We start from the raw sequence: 18,422 nt of genomic DNA on the forward strand, positions 1-18,422 counted from the left end.
ACTGCTAGTGCCAACCCCAGGAGAGCCACCTTGTTCAGACGGAATTGGAAAAAAATCGTTGAGCGCCACGAGCTACACGCAGTTCTGTCCGGCATGAATTCTGATGTGGATCAGCTGAAGGTTATCGGGTTTTGGGTATTCGTGAGAAGCGCTTAATCGCTGCCAGGATGAAACGGAGAGCAGAGACCGGCAGCGCTAAATATTGAATGAGGAGAATTGGGAAGAGTGAAATGAAAAAAGGTTTGTCGACCCCAGGCGGCCCTGTGCTCTCCCGCCCGACTCAGAGACAGCCATCTCCCGAGAAGGAGTTGAGTTTCGGTGTACGCTCCATTTCTTGTCATCGGGCAGGAGAAGAACGAAGACGTTGAAAAGATGAGCCTCGCACGAGGCTGCAGGGAATGCGAGCTGTCAGAAAGTGCGGGAAGGAAAGCGCCCGGCTTGGACGCGACGGAAGGAGAGACATCTGCCTCGACTGAGCAGCCCGCAAGCTTCAGTTCAGTCTGAATCATTTATTACCTCTGGATTTCTCATCTGCACCGAGGCTCCTCTGGCTGGCCAGTTCCAGGGGCTAGATAGAGCCTTGGAGATCCCGTGGGGCCTCTGAAGTGTCCTTGGCTCTGGCTTCTGGGTGTGTGCAGATCCTGAGGGTTTGATGGAGAAACAAAATGCATAGCGGGCCAGAGAGACCATCTGAGAGTGGAAACACCCAGGTGGAAAAATTCTCTATGGCATCTCACTTGTTTACAGCTGTCGCAGCATTTGTTGTCGAGTACCCTCTACGAACAGAACCGCTCCCGGTGAGCACGTCTGTAGATGCGAGCAGATTGATGGCGATCGATTTCTTAGTTCACGATACTGCGTCAAAGTCACGCCCTGGGTTTAGAAGTTAAAACACGATTTCGTGAAAACTGCCGACGTGAATCACCAAATCCACAGTACGATCAGATGATGGGGGGAGACGCTACATGAGATATGACTTATGCGTCCACACATTCTTGTTTGGCATCCTTGCGTCGTTCTGGTGAGTTCCGAAATGCGACACAACTCGAGCATCCCGTTTGAAACGCCGACTCGCACGTCATCCCTGTGGTATCATTTGGCGTGGAACACCGCCAGCTTTTATTTCAGCCTGTTGCGAAACTGGAACATCTTAATAAGAGTGTCTCATTTTTTGAGCCCCTCGAGCCGTTCTTATTGTCAGTTATCTCCGACGCCCTGTGTGTTTTTGAGGAGCGCTCAGTAAATGAGTCTATTAGCTGAGCTCAAACCTGCATAAAGGGACGGCTCTTGCATTGAAAAATCGCTACACTTTTTCATCCCGTTGCACGTCAAGCTACGTATTAAGGTTCGTATAGCATGTTTCTCCAAGCTCAAAAGCTTTTGTTTTGTTGCTTTGAATCTCAGGGATATTCAGGCTTTTAACCGATAGTTGGTTTTAGTAAATGGCTTGCCCTCCGGCTGTAAACCACCTTAGACACCTTGTTCGATGGCTTGTGCACAAATCATTGTGATGTGGCCAAATGACCGCTTTTAGTGACGCGTTATGCCGCGAGTATCAGACACCATCTCAAACGCCCCTTAGTTCCGCACCACCGGGGAAACAAGCGGTGCTTTGTCAAACGTTGGCTGTCGTCCTTATCGTCAAGACCGTCCTTCTCTGTCGTGTTTATCTCGGGAAGCCTGATATCTGCTCGAGGTCCAGCAACAGGTGCCTTTTAAAAATTCTCAATGTTCGGGGTTCACGCACAACACAAACGTCAGTCCTCCGGATTCGCTCGTTCGGCAGGTTCTGTATTATTTTTCTCTGATCATTTTGGTTTTAAACCAAAGCGGTCTGCTGGTGTTTCTCCGTGACCCTTTGCAGGGCGAGCAGGTTTTGACGCGGTCGACTGTTGCTAGGATACCTATGAGCACTGGATGTGTGGAGTTCCATGGCTGTTGAAACAGGAGTGTGGTTGCTGTGTGAATGAGCATGGTTCACACACAGTAAAACTCTGTATTTGGTCAGGCCTGGTGTGCAGCACTGGCTTCTTGGAGCATGAAATTCAGCGGATCAAAGGATGGTTTCCGACTTTAAGCGGCCAGAGAAAACTGTCTCTAATTATGAATCCATTAGCTGGATAAATGTTTAATTACATCTAATACTCAGACGCAGATAGTGAACATGAAAAGGAAATGAATGTGGCTCTTGAAGGAGCCTCTGGAAAGCTTTTTTTGTATTTGAGGTCTGCTAATGGGAACAGCGGTGAAGGAAGCTTTCTGAAGGCACTGGGTGACTGGTGCCCAGTGGATTGGAGCATTTTCATGATAGGGGTGACCCTCCCATCAGGGAATTTTAAAAAACGCTGTGTCATGGGACTGAAGATCTTCTGCATGCCAAAAATGTGTGGGCAGCAACATACTGTACATGCTGATGTTGCATGGCTGGGGTTGATGTTTTTATGCCTCCTGCGAGAACGTAAATAAAGGGCTAATTCGGTCTCTCGGAGGGTGTTTGTTTATCGTTCATTTCCGTTACCGTAATGATCATTAGCAAACTAGTGCTCTTAGTCATCCGAGCTTAAATCCCTTGGAGGTTTGATACTTCTCTCATGGTTGAAAGGATTGGACAGGTGTCGGCTCTGCGAGGAGGGACAGGTTGGCTGTTGTCGCCACAGTCGAGGTAAAAAACTGCTTAAATGCCTGCCTGGTATCAAGGACTGCATCACGGGGACAGGAAGAGTCCTTTAGCCATTTTGTACAGTTTACTGGTCCAAAACATGAAGCAGATGGGATACACCTGGAGACAACTCGAGAGACCGGTTCAGGACCGGGATGCCTGGAGAGATCTCGCTGGCGGCCTGTGCCCCAAGCCGGGTCACAGGATACCGATACCCTACCCACCTTCTGGTCCAAAGGACATTGACTTCAATTTCGATCAACTAAACCAGCTAGTGAGGGGGACCCGCTGTGTGGCAGGTGGGTGGCAAGGGCCACGCCCTCGGCTTTTGCCTGCGTGGGGGTGGTCGGTGCTGCCTGAATCCACCGGAGCCGTCACACCTGCACTTCTGTGTTTTCAGCTAGCGGGTATTGTCAAGTTAGTTGATTCTGAGTGATATATAGGGTTAAGATTTGAAGGGATCCTGAAGAAGGACAGAGCTTAGCTTCTCGAAAAGTATGTTTTGTATAAACGGAGCCAAAGCGCTCATTTCATTTAGGGAGGTGGGTAGATTGAGAGGTAGCCCCCTTCGGTCTCTCATTATCCTTTTCATTTTTTCAGTTTGTGGAATATGCAAGAACAGGTGTGTCCCAGATGGAAAACACCAAATCCATCTCCTTGCAATGAGGAGCTCTTGTTTAATGAACAGCGGTGGTATTTTGGAAGAGTCCTAGAAAAATCTGAGAGGCCGGAGGTCGCCTACAGCACAGCCCCGTCTGCGTTATTGGTGACATATCCAGTATCGCACTTCTACAGAGGTTCAGGAACAACTGGATTATCATTTCAATCGTCGACTACTTTGACTGGCCAAAAAAAGCTAAATATGGATCCTTTTTTAAACATAAACTCTAAAGTTTTTCCTGGGAAAGATTAAGTCATTCATGTTGCCAGGAATTGTGAGGGACTTCTTTACCAGATGATTTTAATATATATTTTTAAACTAATAAAGCAAGAGAAATGCAATTTGCTTTACTTGTGCTTCTGTTATGCCAGGTGTGTTGGACGACCCAATGGTTTATGGTAATGTAAGAGTAAGTGTCATTGAGCCTATGTCGATTCGTGGAGACCATTCTAATAATTTCCAGGATAAGGGAGGTTATGGAAATGTCTTACCATTACTTTTTTCCATGTATTTCTCTGGACTATGGGAGGAATCCCTCATGAACGTGGGTAAAACGTGCAAACTCTGTTTAATCTGAACACGGATCGAACCCTAGGTCCGAATCCGAAGCCCAGATGCTGTGACCATTACCTGCTTGACCGCTGTGCTACCTACATTTGTGTAGAGTCCAGTTGTTCACCCCATTGGATCTAACCCCAGCAAAATTAGAACATCCCTCATGTAGCATTTTACTCAGAATAAATTAAAAATGCTGGGGGATGCCCAACGGTACGATGAAACCGCACACTATGCCAGTTCTTCACAGCCCTGCTGGGTGACCTCAGTCAATCCCATCAATACCTCACGATCCAGAGGTTTGGCAACAGCAGAGACATGCCTGATGTCAAAGGCCCGTCCAAGTCTGTTTGATGTGGAGCCCTGAGAGCGCACAGCACTGGGCTTTGATATTGCACTGCCTGTCATCCATTGACTGTGGTGCAGCCAAAGCAAGCAGATTCTTTCAGTAGGGCTCACAGGGTGTAAGCTGGAGCCATAAACTACTTTTTTTAAAATAGTAAAAGTGACTGATTTGGAAGATGCTTTGATGAACATTGAAGACGTTGGATTTTTAATGATCCTGCTAAGGGGAGTAAAACACTTCATAGTGGGGATACCAATGATGCAGGATGTGAACATGCAATTTTTTTTTTTTTTTAAATAATCTCTTATAACCCCAACCCGTTTCTTGCTTTGAACCTCTCGACTTTACTTTGCACCTCTGTGGCGCCATTAAATCCGTAGGGAACTCCACTAAATATGGAAAAGACGTTGTATCTTCACAGGGACGCATTCAAAATCAACTGCGCTGCTATCCCTGTCCCTACTGCCTTGCCCCATCCTGTCTGCTCTCTGTGGTCTCCACACCAAGGGGGGAGTGCGGGGGTTGTTATCGGAGTGCAGCTAAGCATATCTGTGAGTTTGGGGCAGAAATCTCAGCATCCTACTCCCTTGAGAACTGGCTGCCCCAAATAGACTTCCATAATACATTGGAAATGAGTTCCACCAGGCAGGATAACCATCCCTGTTCAAAGGATGCTTCAGTCAGTTTTCTGTCCAGCAGTATTCACAGCAGAGGGGAAATGAACCCTTGGTATTATTGAGAATTCTTGGTCGTTGTCTTAAGATCCATGTTTATTGTATCTCTGTGTCTTAGTGTCAAGCTAACAATACATCATTGCCCCCATAAAATCCTTGTTCCCTCCCAGTTCCCTTTGAAATCCCCAAAACTCTCTTGCAAATAATGGTTTTTAACATGCAGGACGGGATCATGGCGATCGTGCATGGATGGAGGAGACGGACAAGGTGTCTTTTTTCGTAAATATGGGCCTTTTTCTACGTGTCATCTCTCCTTTTCATTATGTCGTATCGGTATCTTTTACCTCATAATAATTTTGCGTGTAATTGCCACTAATACGTTCTTAGTATGGCCAGTGAAGGTGACTCAGTCGTTTAATGAGTGGTGTTTGAAACCATGGCAAAGGGACACCTGACAATGTATGAAACTGTATCGCGTCCCGTCTGTGCGCTGAATAATTCAGCCTGCGCTGACATACAGCACAGTGTCGTTGTGCTCGTGTCTCCTCGGGCTCAGGAGCTGGGCAGGTGTGGGACTTGCCAGTGCTCGGACCCACCTGGAATAGGGTGTGGGTTCCTAGCTCGCTCCTTCCGTTGCCTCCCCTGCCCGTGCGCTTGGATATTTACGGAGCAGCGGATTGTAGGAGGGAATTATGGACTACTGCGCGGTCAGCAGAGAAACACACAAGCTCTTTGGCTTGGAAATGAGAGCTCCTGTCTTCTTCTGTCATCTTTGCTTTTTGTTTCGTCTTACGATTGTACTCCCTCTCATTCAGAAGTCTCTCAATCCTTTCGAAAATATATACCGGTGTTCCATCTTGTGCTGTGGCATGTAGCACTCGCCATCGTCTGCTGTTCTCTAGATGGATGAGAAGCCAGGCACTGTGATGCTGAAGGGCTTTTCCGGTGGCGGTTACAGTAAAAGGATTCTCGGCATTCCCCATATCCACTTTGGAGTCTCTATTCATGTTAGTGTTTCTGTTTAGAAGAAGTCTCTTGAATGCACCTTTATGCCAACCGGGTAAGGCTCGCTTTCTTGTTGTCATGGCAACGAAAACTGACGCTGAACAGCATGTTGAGGTTGCTGTCCCTCTGTCAGATCTTTCTGCCAAAGACCTTATTTTTATGCAAATGCCTGAGCTCTTTTTCATAATTCCCCGAAGAGGGAGGGTGCACACGGTCGCATGCTCACAAATACATACACAAACCTAACTGTACTGCTTTTGCATCGTTGTATCTTCCCCTTCCGTCTATCCCATTCTGGATAAATTGTAGAAGGTGAATTGAACGAATGTCTCTTTCACGTTGCCTTTTGACACAGCTTAAACTAAGGTCTGGCCTTGGGCCTCCTGCTGGCTCCTGACACGCCGGCCAAGGAGTTGAATCCGCTTGATACGGGAGGTGTTGTACAAATCACTTCTGTGGAAGACAAGGATGGTGTTCCCGATTAAATGTCCAGGTGCCATCAGGTTAAGGCACTGTGACAACGTGTACTGGCAGGGGAATCACACTCATCAAATTACCACAGTAGAGAGACCTTGACAGTATTTATAAGGTTTATTGACTGCACTAACAGAACTTTCTCAAAGGCTCTGAGACTTTGAACATACTGTATGTCTTATTATTGAAATTTTGATTGCTTAGACTGGAAAACTTTGAGTTAAAGAAGAGAGAGGAGCACGGAATGATTAAAATACCTACTACTTTAGTGTTCGGGGACATGTGGGTGGAAGACGTTTTGATGTACTGTAGATTGTGGTGGGTAGATTAGGAGTAACTAGGTGGATGGGAGGACTGCTAAATACCTATCAAGTTTCCCTCAACAGACAAAGGAAACATGGGGCTGACTTCTAGAGTCTTTATTACTCTTGGCCCTCATGTTTTGTTAAGATTCCCTTTACCTCCTCATTGCTTGAGGTCTCTGAGACCCCAATACTATATGTGTATAAATCATAGTAATTTCAGAATTAACCTGTTTTTACTGCTTCAACTGTTTGTTTCCTTTCCAATAAAGTAATTGAAACTCTATTGACAGAAAATGACTGGAACCTTAATCCTTTTTTCTCCCCACAAGCTAGGTGTGTGCATTTCAGAGAGGTGATGAAGCCTGTAAATGTCCATAAACATTGTAACACCAAAAAATGTGAAATATTTCATGGTGTAAATGTTATATGGATTGTACATGAACAATTATATATCTCTGTTGTGTATCTCTGTATACAGATTGACTAGATATTAACATTTCCAGCCCAAAGGGTGGCAGTGGGTGGTGTAGCAGTTAGAGCTGCTGACTTTGAGTCTAAAGGTTGCAAGTTTGAGCCCCACCTCCAGCTGTAGTACTATTAAACAAAGTACCCATCCTAAATTGCTCCCATAAAATTACCCAGCTATATAAATTGGTAAATAACTATAACCTTAACACCATAAGGAACTTTGGAGAAAAGCATCAGCTAAATAATTAAATGTAAAGGCAGCAGCTCTAACCACTACACTACCAGCTCTCAGTCTTGTGAGCTTTCCTTTAAACTGCTCATATTTTTATGCCATAGTTTGCATGCTTGTTGGGTGTATGCTGCTGAAAGGGATATTTTTCTCTGAACGTTAACGGACATTCATCAACTTTCCGACATAGACATGGCTTGTAGAACAGGGGTGATTGCTGGCCCACCTCTCCCAGATTTCCCTTATGGCTGCCAACTAGTCATGTTCTCCTCTTCCGGAAGTTTGCGTCTGTCCAGATTTATTTGCGTGCGGCTGTATTGAGCCAACTGTACCATCAGCACCAGTCAGAGCATCAAAGCATGAGAAAATCCATAGCATTTAATCATGTTTAATAGCTGGCGCCTCTGAGACCCCAAGTAGACCTTATGAAAAATTTTCTGTTGATGACATCTGCAGCAAATAATCGGGTCACGAAGCACAGAGTTCCCACAAAATTAGCCTAAAATAAAACACGGTTCTCATAGAAGTCGGAAAAGTCGTATCAAGCGGATAAAGCAAGGTTAATTATGTTTCTTGATATTTCAAACGTAACATAAGGGTTACCCACACCTTTGTGATCAGATGGAGGTGTTCCAGATACAAACGCACTGATGTTCCTCTGCAAGTCAATGATCATGACAAAGGGGGTGAGTGAACTGCTGTGTGAAATGTGACAACCAACAGCAGAGGAGACAGCAGCCTTAGCAATCTCAAGAGCAACCTTTTATAACATCTTCTGGCTAAGTGTCCCTGAGCAGCAGGAGGTAGGGGTTTCACCGTCAGGAAAGATGCTTGATGCAGAGGGAAGCAGCAGGACAGCTGCCATTCCACCAAGACGCTCATTTGGAGGCTCGAAAACAGGCAGCTCACACACTCCTCCAGGGGATATTATTTCCCAAGAAAATTTCTTCTGTTCCAGCACCAATTCACCTGATGCAGGCAGTCAAGGGTTTGATGGACATCACACTGAAGGGAAGCTGTGCCTTTGAATCACTGCTTCTGAGCAGATCCCTTTGGTGGAACCATGAAATAGGGGATTTACCTCAGCTCATCGTACCAGAGCTCCACTGGGGCCATCAGTTAGATGAGTGGGCGAAGAAGTATAGCTGATCTCAATCCTCTTACAGCCAGGAGGAAATCAGGGTCAGTTGTTTATTTGCATATCAAGCGTGTAGGAGATGATTCACTGTATGTCTGAACCTTCTGACCTTGCTTGTGATCCTCACGGTCCCACGATGAACTCTTGCTTATGTCTACTCAGATACTAAGAAAAGTTCTTTCATTTTCTTTCAGTCAATAGACCATAAACCTGTTTTCTTGGTCTCCTCAAATTGAAATGCTTGAGCCCAGACCATTCACTGAAACAGCGATAACTGATGGCTTAACCGGAAAGGTTTAAACCTGGCGCTGTTTCTAATGATATTGACTTACAAATAGAGTGATGTAGATGGTGAGATGAAAACCATCATCTGATCTCACATGTTCTCTTAAATGCATGAAGGATGAAGGCAAACTGTTGTTTCAATCACTTTTTGTCCAAGCAGAGCTTGACTGGTCTGTTCCTGTATACAATCTCACTGTTTCTCCATCAATTATGTCTTCTCTCTACAGTATCGCCAGAGGCGCTGGGGTTCCTGACTGCCATAGCACTCTTCATCGTCTTGATGATCCTCCTCTTTTTATACCTTAACAACAAGCTGTCTTTAGAGAACACAGGGGAGCTGTCCTGTCTGGATGAATACAGGAAAAACAAGGATTCTCAAGGTAAATTAAAGAATAGTGCGTCTGCTGGTCATGAACACTAAGTCCATCCTTGCATATGTGAAAGTTTTATCGTTGCTGTTTTTTGAGAAGGCACAACTGACACTGGTGTCATTCCATACCTGCAGCTTCAAAGGCGAAACCCATCTTACCCGGTAGGGTTGAATCACACAGAATGGAATTAGGTCTTAGCCGAGACCTGTCAACAGTGGAGACTGTAATAGGAGTGCGCTTATTAGCAGCTTCTAAGAAGAATCGGATTCGTGGCAGCTCATGTAGAGCAACATGCTGGCGAGTGCCTCCTTCACCAACAGGTTCACTAAATCAAACACATTCATGAGATCACCCAGTCAAGACTGATCTAAAGTTCTGCAGACAATGTTACTTACAAACTTTTTAGTAAATACTGCACTGAGCTGAATAGGGCACAGTAAAAAGGAATGTAATACATGTTATAGAGAAACTCATTCAGTTGCGGTCTTCTGAGCTACAGTAGCCAGAGAGGCAGCGGTAGCTGTGAGGTGATGTACCATTAGTGTCCTCAGCAGTTCCCATTACTCCCATTAAGGGGACATTTTTAGTTGATTATCCTAGCTATTTTGGCCCGTTAAATGAACTGCATGGATAGCAATTACTGTGGTGCGTGTAATTTCCCTTCGAGATAGTGTGGTCAGTAAGGGACGGGAAGGAGAGAGGTTGCACTGTGTTAATGATCTATCAGCGGCACAGAAGAGAAGGTGGTGGAATTACAGATTGATTACCATAGTAACAAGATGTGATTGATAGCTAAGTTAGCCATGGATTGAATGGCTTGGTGTCACCTGGTGCCACGTGCAGAGGTGAGGATTTCCGAGAACGGAGAGGGACAGACACACTTACAAAGAGACACTAATAGGTTTGGAACTGTGTCTGAGAGACAATACGTTTGCTGGCTCCATAAAATTGTTGGTTCCCAACATAAAAGAAATGCTACGTATTGGTTGTAACAACTGTTTAAAAACAACTGTATATTTTGGCTGCTGTGTGGCTGTATTTGTGTCATTGAGCAGTTTTTCAGCAGAGATTTTTTTTCCTCTACTTTGCACTGGAGAAGCCCTGAAGTTACAGCAATGATTAGATTCAGACTGGGTCGCAGCTAATCCCACCACCAATTATGTCTTTGTTTCCATGAAGAAGTAAATGTTGGTGGCTTCCATCAGTTTATAGTGGGAAGTGTCAGTGACTTTTGAGTGTCTACAAGTGAAACGAGCTCTGTGTTTTCCAGGGGACTGGATCACATCTTGGCCCTTGGCAGTGAAGAGTGACAAATCGCATTAGAATAACTGCATGATTCTTGTAACAGGAGCACTGGGTTGATATCCGGACAGCAGCGCCACTGCGGCAGCAGAAACACTGGCCGTGAAACCAGAATACGGCAAATGTCAGTTAAGCGGGTTATCCATTCGGGTTGAACGAGGCACCTTCACCATGCACCTATGTTCCACATGCTAACAAATCAGTCCAGTTCCATCAGAAATTAGATGGTGTACTCCTCTAATGCGTTTCTGGCTGCTTCATGTGTTGGAGCCAGACAGGGCAGTGGAATCAAAGCTCTGGCTTTAGACTCGCTTGCTTGGAGATGCGCGGTTCACCCGGTCCTCCCTGCGGGATTCCTAAACTCATCACCTCCTTCCTGCTCTCTTCCGCCTCACTGAGCTCTCCTCGACCTTCGGTCATGGCCAGATGGGCTGCTGGAGCATCAGCTCTGCTCCACTCTTGTAACAGGTGTATGTGCAGTTACCAGGTTTCTGTTTCCTGTAGCCTCGGTATGGTTGTTACGCAGGCTCCGAAAGTACACTAACCAAATTTCGTGTAAATTATTTTGCAGAAGCTTTGCTTCACTCGCAGAGAAATTTGCGGTGAAAGAAGAACCAAGCACTGCACGCTGTGTCTTTGAGACGCTACTTGAAATAACACTGTTACAGACTGCCAACTCAAAGGACTGTTTCTGTAGCGTAAATAATAAGCTGGACGAAGGATGTTCTTTGAATAAAATGGGATAAGTTGCAATTTTTGGGGCTGGGAGATGCTCACACTGATGGACAGCTTCAAATATGTTCCTTTCCTGTGCCAAATGGGATTTAATGTATCCAAACTGTTCCCTCCATCGTCAGTAAAACATGATAAGCAGGAACCTCCAAGACAGCGCAGGAGCCAAACTCCTCGAAGCTCTTCAGACACACTGAATTTTCTGTAAAGGCTGCTCTTTAAGAATTGCAATGGCTGAGAAAAAAAATGTCATTACTGCATGATGAGATTGAATTTCAGGCTGGGCATCAATTTAAAGAAACCTTTGGGCTTTGACAGGCTAAGGCCATAGCTCTCCCTGCCTTGTTAGCAATACATCTCACTCTTTGTGTATGTGCCAACAGCAGCCAGTGCTTGTAAAGTTCTGGCACGGAGCCTGTTGGAGAATTAGGCCCTAATGGCACGAGATAAATGAGGCAGTCGTACCAGAGTCCGGAGCAGCGCAGGCTTGGGCTGGAGGGCTAAGGAACAGGCCTGTCCACTGCTCCAGGAATGGCGTTCTTCAAGAGCTTTCAGCAGAGCCTTCCCTCTGTGTCCTCCATCCTGGACTCGGTCACTAATGCTGTGGATGACTTTGCCTATGCCGTGGGTGATGTCACCTATGCAGTCAGTGACCAGCTGGCAGAGCAAGTCACCACCATCATCCACCGTGTGCAGGCGGAGGAGAAGGAGAGGCTGCGCAAGGCCGAGGCTGCAGAGAGGGCTGCCCGGGACGCGGAGAGGGAGCTGGCTTTGGACAGGGGCCCTGAAGAAGGTAGAGCCCGGATCAAACGGCAGGCTTCGTTTAACCAGTCCCAGGAGCCGGGGTCAGATGCCGAAGGTCCGGATTACATCAAAACATCCTCCCGTCCCACCGAGCGGAGTGAGAAAGGGACAAATGGTTGTCCTGGAGGGGTCAGGAACAGCTGTACTCAGGGGAAGCAGAATGAGCCAAAGTCTTCCTATGCTAATAACCCGAGGAATCACAGAAAGACGACTCAGACCTCAGTTGGTGAAACCGGGTTTGAAAAGACAAAGGGTGTTCGAGAAAATGGAATCAGTCGGCACGTCAACGACCTGGAGGACTGCCAGGACAGCAAGACAACAATAGGAGGGACAAAACACAGGACGGGGAGCTGCGGCGAGCAGTCGAGCAAAGCGAAATGTGACGCTCATCCCAAACCAGGGAGATGTGGAGACACTTCAGCTCGGGAAAGGATAGACCCTGCGGGTCGAGGGATCAATGGCTCTTCCGGACAGCACGGTAGGACCACGGGTGATGCTGCAGGGAGGGGAAGAAGCGGAACAAAGCCCAGCCCAGGTGAGAGGTGGAGCTCCATCCTCCTTGTCTGCGGATGTCAAACTCTGCTGTTTTTCCTCCCTTTGACGGAGCCGTTATTCCGCCACTCGTACGAATTTCCTTCTGGGCCTTTCCGGAGCATGCTACTCACACCTTATCTGATGACTGATGTGGCCGATTGATGAAGCATGACGGGACCGATATTAGACACCGTGAGCCTGACAGCAGTCTGTCGATAAGAGCCCAAAAGAGCTGCTGAAGGCACTCAGACATGACAGAGACTCCTCGCACCCAAGCCCTGTATGACTGCCATGAGGACAAAGAAAGCCTGAAGCACACAGGGGCGGGAGGGGTCCGCACTGGCACCACCCGGGGGCATTTTAGCACCACTGGATTTGTGGAAAGTAGACTCTGGTTGCAGGGACTGTGTTTACACATTCACAAAATTCTCAGCTGCTGGATGTGCAGTGGTGTCTGGTAAATTAGAAATATAATATAATATAATATAATATAATATAATATACAGCTAACTTAAAACCACACACACACACACACACACACACACACACACACATTTTCAGAACCGCTTGTCCCATACGGGGTCACGGGGAACCGGAGCCTAACCCAGCAACACAGGGCGTAAGGCCAGAGGGGGTGTGTCCTAAAACCAGTCATGTCTTTTCAGAGGCCAGTGATGGAGAATAGTTATTTCATTAATATTATTAATACCTTGCTCTGTTAAATCTTGTTTGGTACCAAAGTCCAGCTGTCATGGTAATTTGCTATAAAACTTGATATTTGATTTGGTATTATACATCAACGTGTCGAAAGAAACGCAAGTTGTTTTTACATTTTATTTTTTAAAGCAACTGAAAACTTCACAAAGGTCTATTCAGATTTGCAAAAACTTCTATGTAAATATTGATACTCAGCTGTTAATTATCTGCGTGAGAACAAACTCGCATTTAACATGACAAACAGACTGGAAACATTAAATGTTTCGTCTCGGCACTTTTTTCTGTCTGCTTTCTTTCACATCGGCTGCAAAAAGGCCAAGAGAGCATCGCAGAAATAAAAATCTGCGGCATAAACAATTTTAAAAAATCCTGGGAAAACATTGCGTTCGTTTTGGGGGCTTGTTGACCGAAAGCTTTTCCCACACAAGAGATAAATGTGTCTCTCGTGGGCTTCAGGGAGACCCCACTTGTTGCTAGCTGGTATGTTTTTAAGCTCTTGGAAAGAGTCTTTTAAATTGTTTTAATAATTGTGCCCATTTTATTGATCTCACTCCTTTGTCTAAGGCCTCGAACACCGTTAGTGATAGACACTGATTTATACTGCAGAGTAATTTTTACTGCATCAGTCCAGGCTACGTACCTTGCTCTAGAGTACTACAGCAGGAGCAGGGATTTTGAGTCCAGCTCCTTCAGTTGTGTGGAGAGTGTTGTAAACACTACGCCACCTACTGCCCACGGCTATTTCGGTGTAACTCGAATCCAACTGCATAAATACCCTGCTTTCGTGCCAAAGGAAGTGTACTTTTGTGCAAATGCTAATGACCGACACTTCCAGCACACGGTCGTTGTGCACCAGCTGATGATGTAACTCGAAGTCATAATAAAATTACAATTTAAGCACATCCTTTAATAATTTGTGAAATTAATACGGAGGAAAAAGGCGTGAGTTGTGGACGTTTTAAACGTCACGCCAATGACTTCAGTGACTTGACGTGAAAAATGATCAGTCCACTTCTTCCCTTTCTCTGCTTCTGGGACTTCTTGCCTGTGTTTGGGTGAATTCCTTCCTCCTCCGCATGCTCTTCTCACGAATTTTGAAAAATGTTAACAAGGATGTTTTTGTCTGAGATGAAATATGCTATGATCGGACTTCTTCGTCGTGTGGCGTCGTTGTCTCGCACCCGCAGACCGCCCGGGTTCCTTCTCACTGTAAGTGGCGGCGGCTCAGTTTATTCCCAGGGTCAGCGACACATTGTTCGTCCGCCATGTGCAAAATGAAATGAAAGCGAGACGGAAGTACTTCATGGCTCGTTCGACACCCTTGCGATGGACTCCTTTTCCTGGATTCCTCCATCGAGCCCTTGGGGGTTGGGCTGCACTTATTCATTCGTTTATTTACATGCGTTTATTATAACTTACTTTTTCCTACTACCCCTCTTGGGGCATAGGCCCTCAACAAGGGCTCTCCAGGCATCTCTGCGATGTCTTGAGTACCTGTTGGCGTTTCTGTAGCGGTGTGGGTTTTTTTACGGGATGGGGTCGCTAGCCCCATGCCCAACCCTCCTCCTTTATCCCGGCTTAGGACCGGCAGGGGACCCCTAAGGAATCCATAGGCGGAGTTGTTTATTATAAGGCTCTCCAGTAAAGTTAGTGCGCAGAGAGACAGTACTATGGAAAAGTGACGAAGGCACAGGTCAAAGATTGCGGGTTTGAATTCCAGGAGGAACCCAAACGGGGGTTTTGCCACCAGGCCAGGACTCGTCGTTGAACCCACGATGCGGTATAAATAGGTAAAGTGTACAAACTTTAAGCTGTTTAAGTCACTTCGGATCAGGACGGCTGCTGAGGAACGTGATTAATGATGTCTTCCGATCCACAATAATGTGCTTAGAAGCGCACAGCCGAGGTATTTACCTTGGACCGTCCTTGACCCCCCACTTTTATGCCTAACTGATTAGCTGTGCAGAGAGTTTCGGGAGGGGGGGGTTTACTTAGACAGCGGAGTGTGTCGCACCTGTCCATTGATTCTCGGCGGTGATTTGTACGGTTTCTCTGACAGAAACGGCACATCGGTTTCCAAAATAGTGCTCCACCAGACTGGCTAGTTGAGCAGCGGTCAGATGGTGTCCGCTTCGCTCTGCGGAGGGACCGTGTTGCCCCCCAGTGGGTGTGAACGCGGCCGTGTGGCCTAGAGCGGAACCAGTGTCCTTCTGTGTCCCGGCCCAGAGGCTGAGTGACTGACCGACCCGCTCCCCTGCCCGCCTGACTCCCGCAGACAAGCCCTACCCCGACGTGGACCCCCGGAGCTCCTCCTCGGAGAGCGAGGACGAGGTGATGGGCAAGTACCAGGAGGCCGTGTCCCGCTCCCAGTGCATGAGGGCGGCCGAAGCCCGGCATCAGAAGGGCTACGGATGGGAGACCAGGCACAAGTACAGCCCCTTGTCGGCCGAGTACGACGGCTACAGCAGCGAGGCGTCCACCGAGGAGGGTAAGTCTCTCCGCCTCTTCGCCAGGACACACCTCGGATCCTGAGCTCGGGCTCGATCTCAGGTTGCTGTGGTGCCCGAACTGCTTTTTATAAAACATGAACACATGTATGTGTGTGCATCGACCACGCGAACAGGGAGGAAGGACAGAACATCTATGACTGAGTTTCTAAAGAAGTTTAACCTGTCAAACCTGGCTGGGATTGTTAAACACGTGGCCTGTGGCGCCCCCTAGTGTTTGTGGCCAAAACAAACGCACGTTTTCCACATTATTCACTTGTTCCTCATTCTGCCACATCAGGACACAGTTCTTCTGCAAGTTCGCACCGCTCCTCAGTGCCACATTACATTTTGTTGCAGTTGCTCACAGGAAGAACTTTATTTACAAGCTTTTTGTTCATGAAAGTTCTGGGAGCTCGTGGTATAATGGTTAAAGGTGCTGCCTTTGGATGCAAAAGGTTGAAGATTCAAGATTCAAAGTTGTAATCCCACCTCCAGCTCTAGTTCCCTGGAGCAAGAAACTTACCCTAAATTGCTCCAGTGAAATCACCCGGCTGTATAAATGGGTAAATATGTGTAAGTAGCTTAACATTGTAAGTCACTTGGGAGAAAAGTGTCTGGTCAGTGAATAAATGTAAATACACTGGTATGTGGTGTATTGCTTACATTTAGCTGATGTTTTTCTCCAAAGTGACTTACACTTATTATAATCTTACATTTACCTGGCTGAGTAATTTTACTAGAGCAATTCCGGGTAAGTACCTTGCTCGAAGGGTGCTACAGTCAGAGGGGGGATCAAACCTGCAACTTTGAGTCCAAAGGCAGCAGCTCTAACCACTACACTACCAGCTGCCTCTAATGCTGATAATATATCTGTGTATATATATGTATCTATATATTTATATGTAAATGTGTGTGTCGGAGGAGGGTGCGGTGGCGCAGTGGGTTGGACCGGGTCCTGCTCTCCAGTGGGTCTGGGGTTCGAGTCCCGCTTGGGGTGCCTTGCGATGGACTGGCGTCCCGTCCTGGGTGTGTCCCCTCCCCCTCCGGCCTTACGCCCTGTGTTGCCGGGTTGGCTCCGGTTCCCCGCGACCCCGTATGGGACAAGCGGTTCTGAAAGTGTGTGTGTGTCGGGTTCCAGTGCGCCGGCGCTCATCCTGTAAATGCTGCGCTGACATTTCAGCCGAGTGGCGGCGGTGAAAAACGGCGGAAGTTCCCTCTGCCACCACTAGGTGGAGCTCGTAGTCTTCAATTCCCCGAAGGTCCCGCTGTAACCGGCCGCATCTTTTGGCGGCTTTTTTTTGCGCGCTTTTCTAACTCAGGGATCCCGTAATGGATTTTGAGAAAACTGCCTTTGCGTACTGTTAATTAGTTACAGTGACAACTGTCACTCTTGAGTACTTAATATTTATTACTAAAATGGAATTTAAAAAAACAGATAAATAAACAGGCCAGGTAGGTGTCTTGTAGAGCTCACCTGTGCACCTGTCTTTTTATTTAAACACCTCTCTGTGGCCACAGCGCTTCGCCTGGACAAATATCGCGAGACTTGACGAATATCCCAATGTTTTTCTGATATTTAAATAAATAAATAAATAAATGTCTTTTTCTGTGGCAGTGAAGTGAATGCCGGGGCCACGAGGATTACCGGCTCAGGAGACACAAAAAGCGACGTGTCCTCATTACAGGGAATCGTGAGAGCGCCATAAATTCCGGCTCCTGCGAGAGCCGAGCCTGTGGGGCCGCCTGCTTCCCATTTCCCTTCCCACAGTGCTCGGGGGGGGGGGGGGGCAGGCAGCCCGGGTGGTCATGTCACAGCCAGCGCGCGGCAGAGGGCTGCGAGGGGTGGAGGGTTCTCCTCCGTGTGTGTGTGTGTGTGTGTGTGTGTGCGTGTGTGCGTGTGTGTGTCCCAGCTCCCGCTACCGCCCCCTCTGCATCCTGCGTCCTCCGCGGCCCCAAGTGTGGGACCCTGGTGGCACCGGCCACTTGCGCACGGGGAGCGGCGGGGGGGACAGAACGGCACGTCGGAAGGTGTCTCGGTGCCACCGAGACTCCGAGAAGGAAAACAAAAGAGAGACAGAGAGAAAAGCCTGAAAAGCAGCCGTCCTCCTCGGCCTTTCTTCTGACAGATGATCCAAGTGGCTCTGCCTGCGCGTTTTATTCCAGCGCCTCTCTCTTCATCGCTCCCCGCAGGTCTCGTTTGAAGTCATTAAAAGTCGTCGTGCTGCCGCTCATCACTCACCGTCGTGTTGATTTTCTTTGTTGCCAGAGGATCTGAGGCTGCCCCCCCCAACCCCACACCCCCCAGTCTCTCAAAAAACCCGTTTGTTCCCATCTCCCCGCTTCGGAGAACCACGCAGCTCACAACAAAAACAGTTTTTAGAACCGTTTTGATCTTAGGGAGCGCTGCGATGAGGCCGTGATCTGGGGTCGCATGAGGTCAGCGTTAATTGGAAAAACATGGAGGGTTTCAGCTGCTGTACGGAGACTTTTTCCCCCCTCGGTACACGGCAGAGCCGAGCTGGAGGAGCCAGCAAAGTGTTTCGACCGGGCCAACGGATCCGGCCGCCAGCTCTCGGGGGTCACCTGCGCCACCCCGTCTCCACGTCCCAGCGTTCCCACTGCGTGTTGGCTGCGGCCGGAGCGATGCGTGTCGAAATGTCGCCTTGAGCGCCAA

The 18,422-nt window shown here is 47.5% G+C and overlaps 1 protein-coding gene across 5 annotated transcripts in view; it reads left to right on the plus strand.

Annotated features, from left to right (window-relative positions):
- Window positions 1–18,422, plus strand: part of syt14a (synaptotagmin XIVa) — a 52,657-nt gene that overhangs the window by 19,312 nt on the left and 14,923 nt on the right. For 3 of the 5 annotated variants that reach the window (XM_029258421.1, XM_029258423.1, XM_029258422.1), the window contains 2 exons: window positions 9,027–9,179; window positions 15,535–15,747. In XM_029258421.1, coding sequence (XP_029114254.1) covers window positions 9,027–9,179; window positions 15,535–15,747 — 366 coding nt within the window. Of the gene's footprint in view, window positions 1–9,026; window positions 9,180–11,043; window positions 12,544–15,534; window positions 15,748–18,422 lie in introns of those variants that run through there. The other 2 variants (XM_029258419.1, XM_029258420.1) reach the window with 1 other exon arrangement.

The sequence above is a fragment of the Scleropages formosus genome, chromosome 15, assembly GCF_900964775.1.
Source record: "Scleropages formosus chromosome 15, fSclFor1.1, whole genome shotgun sequence".
NCBI classification, from domain to species: Eukaryota; Metazoa; Chordata; class Actinopteri; order Osteoglossiformes; family Osteoglossidae; genus Scleropages; species Scleropages formosus.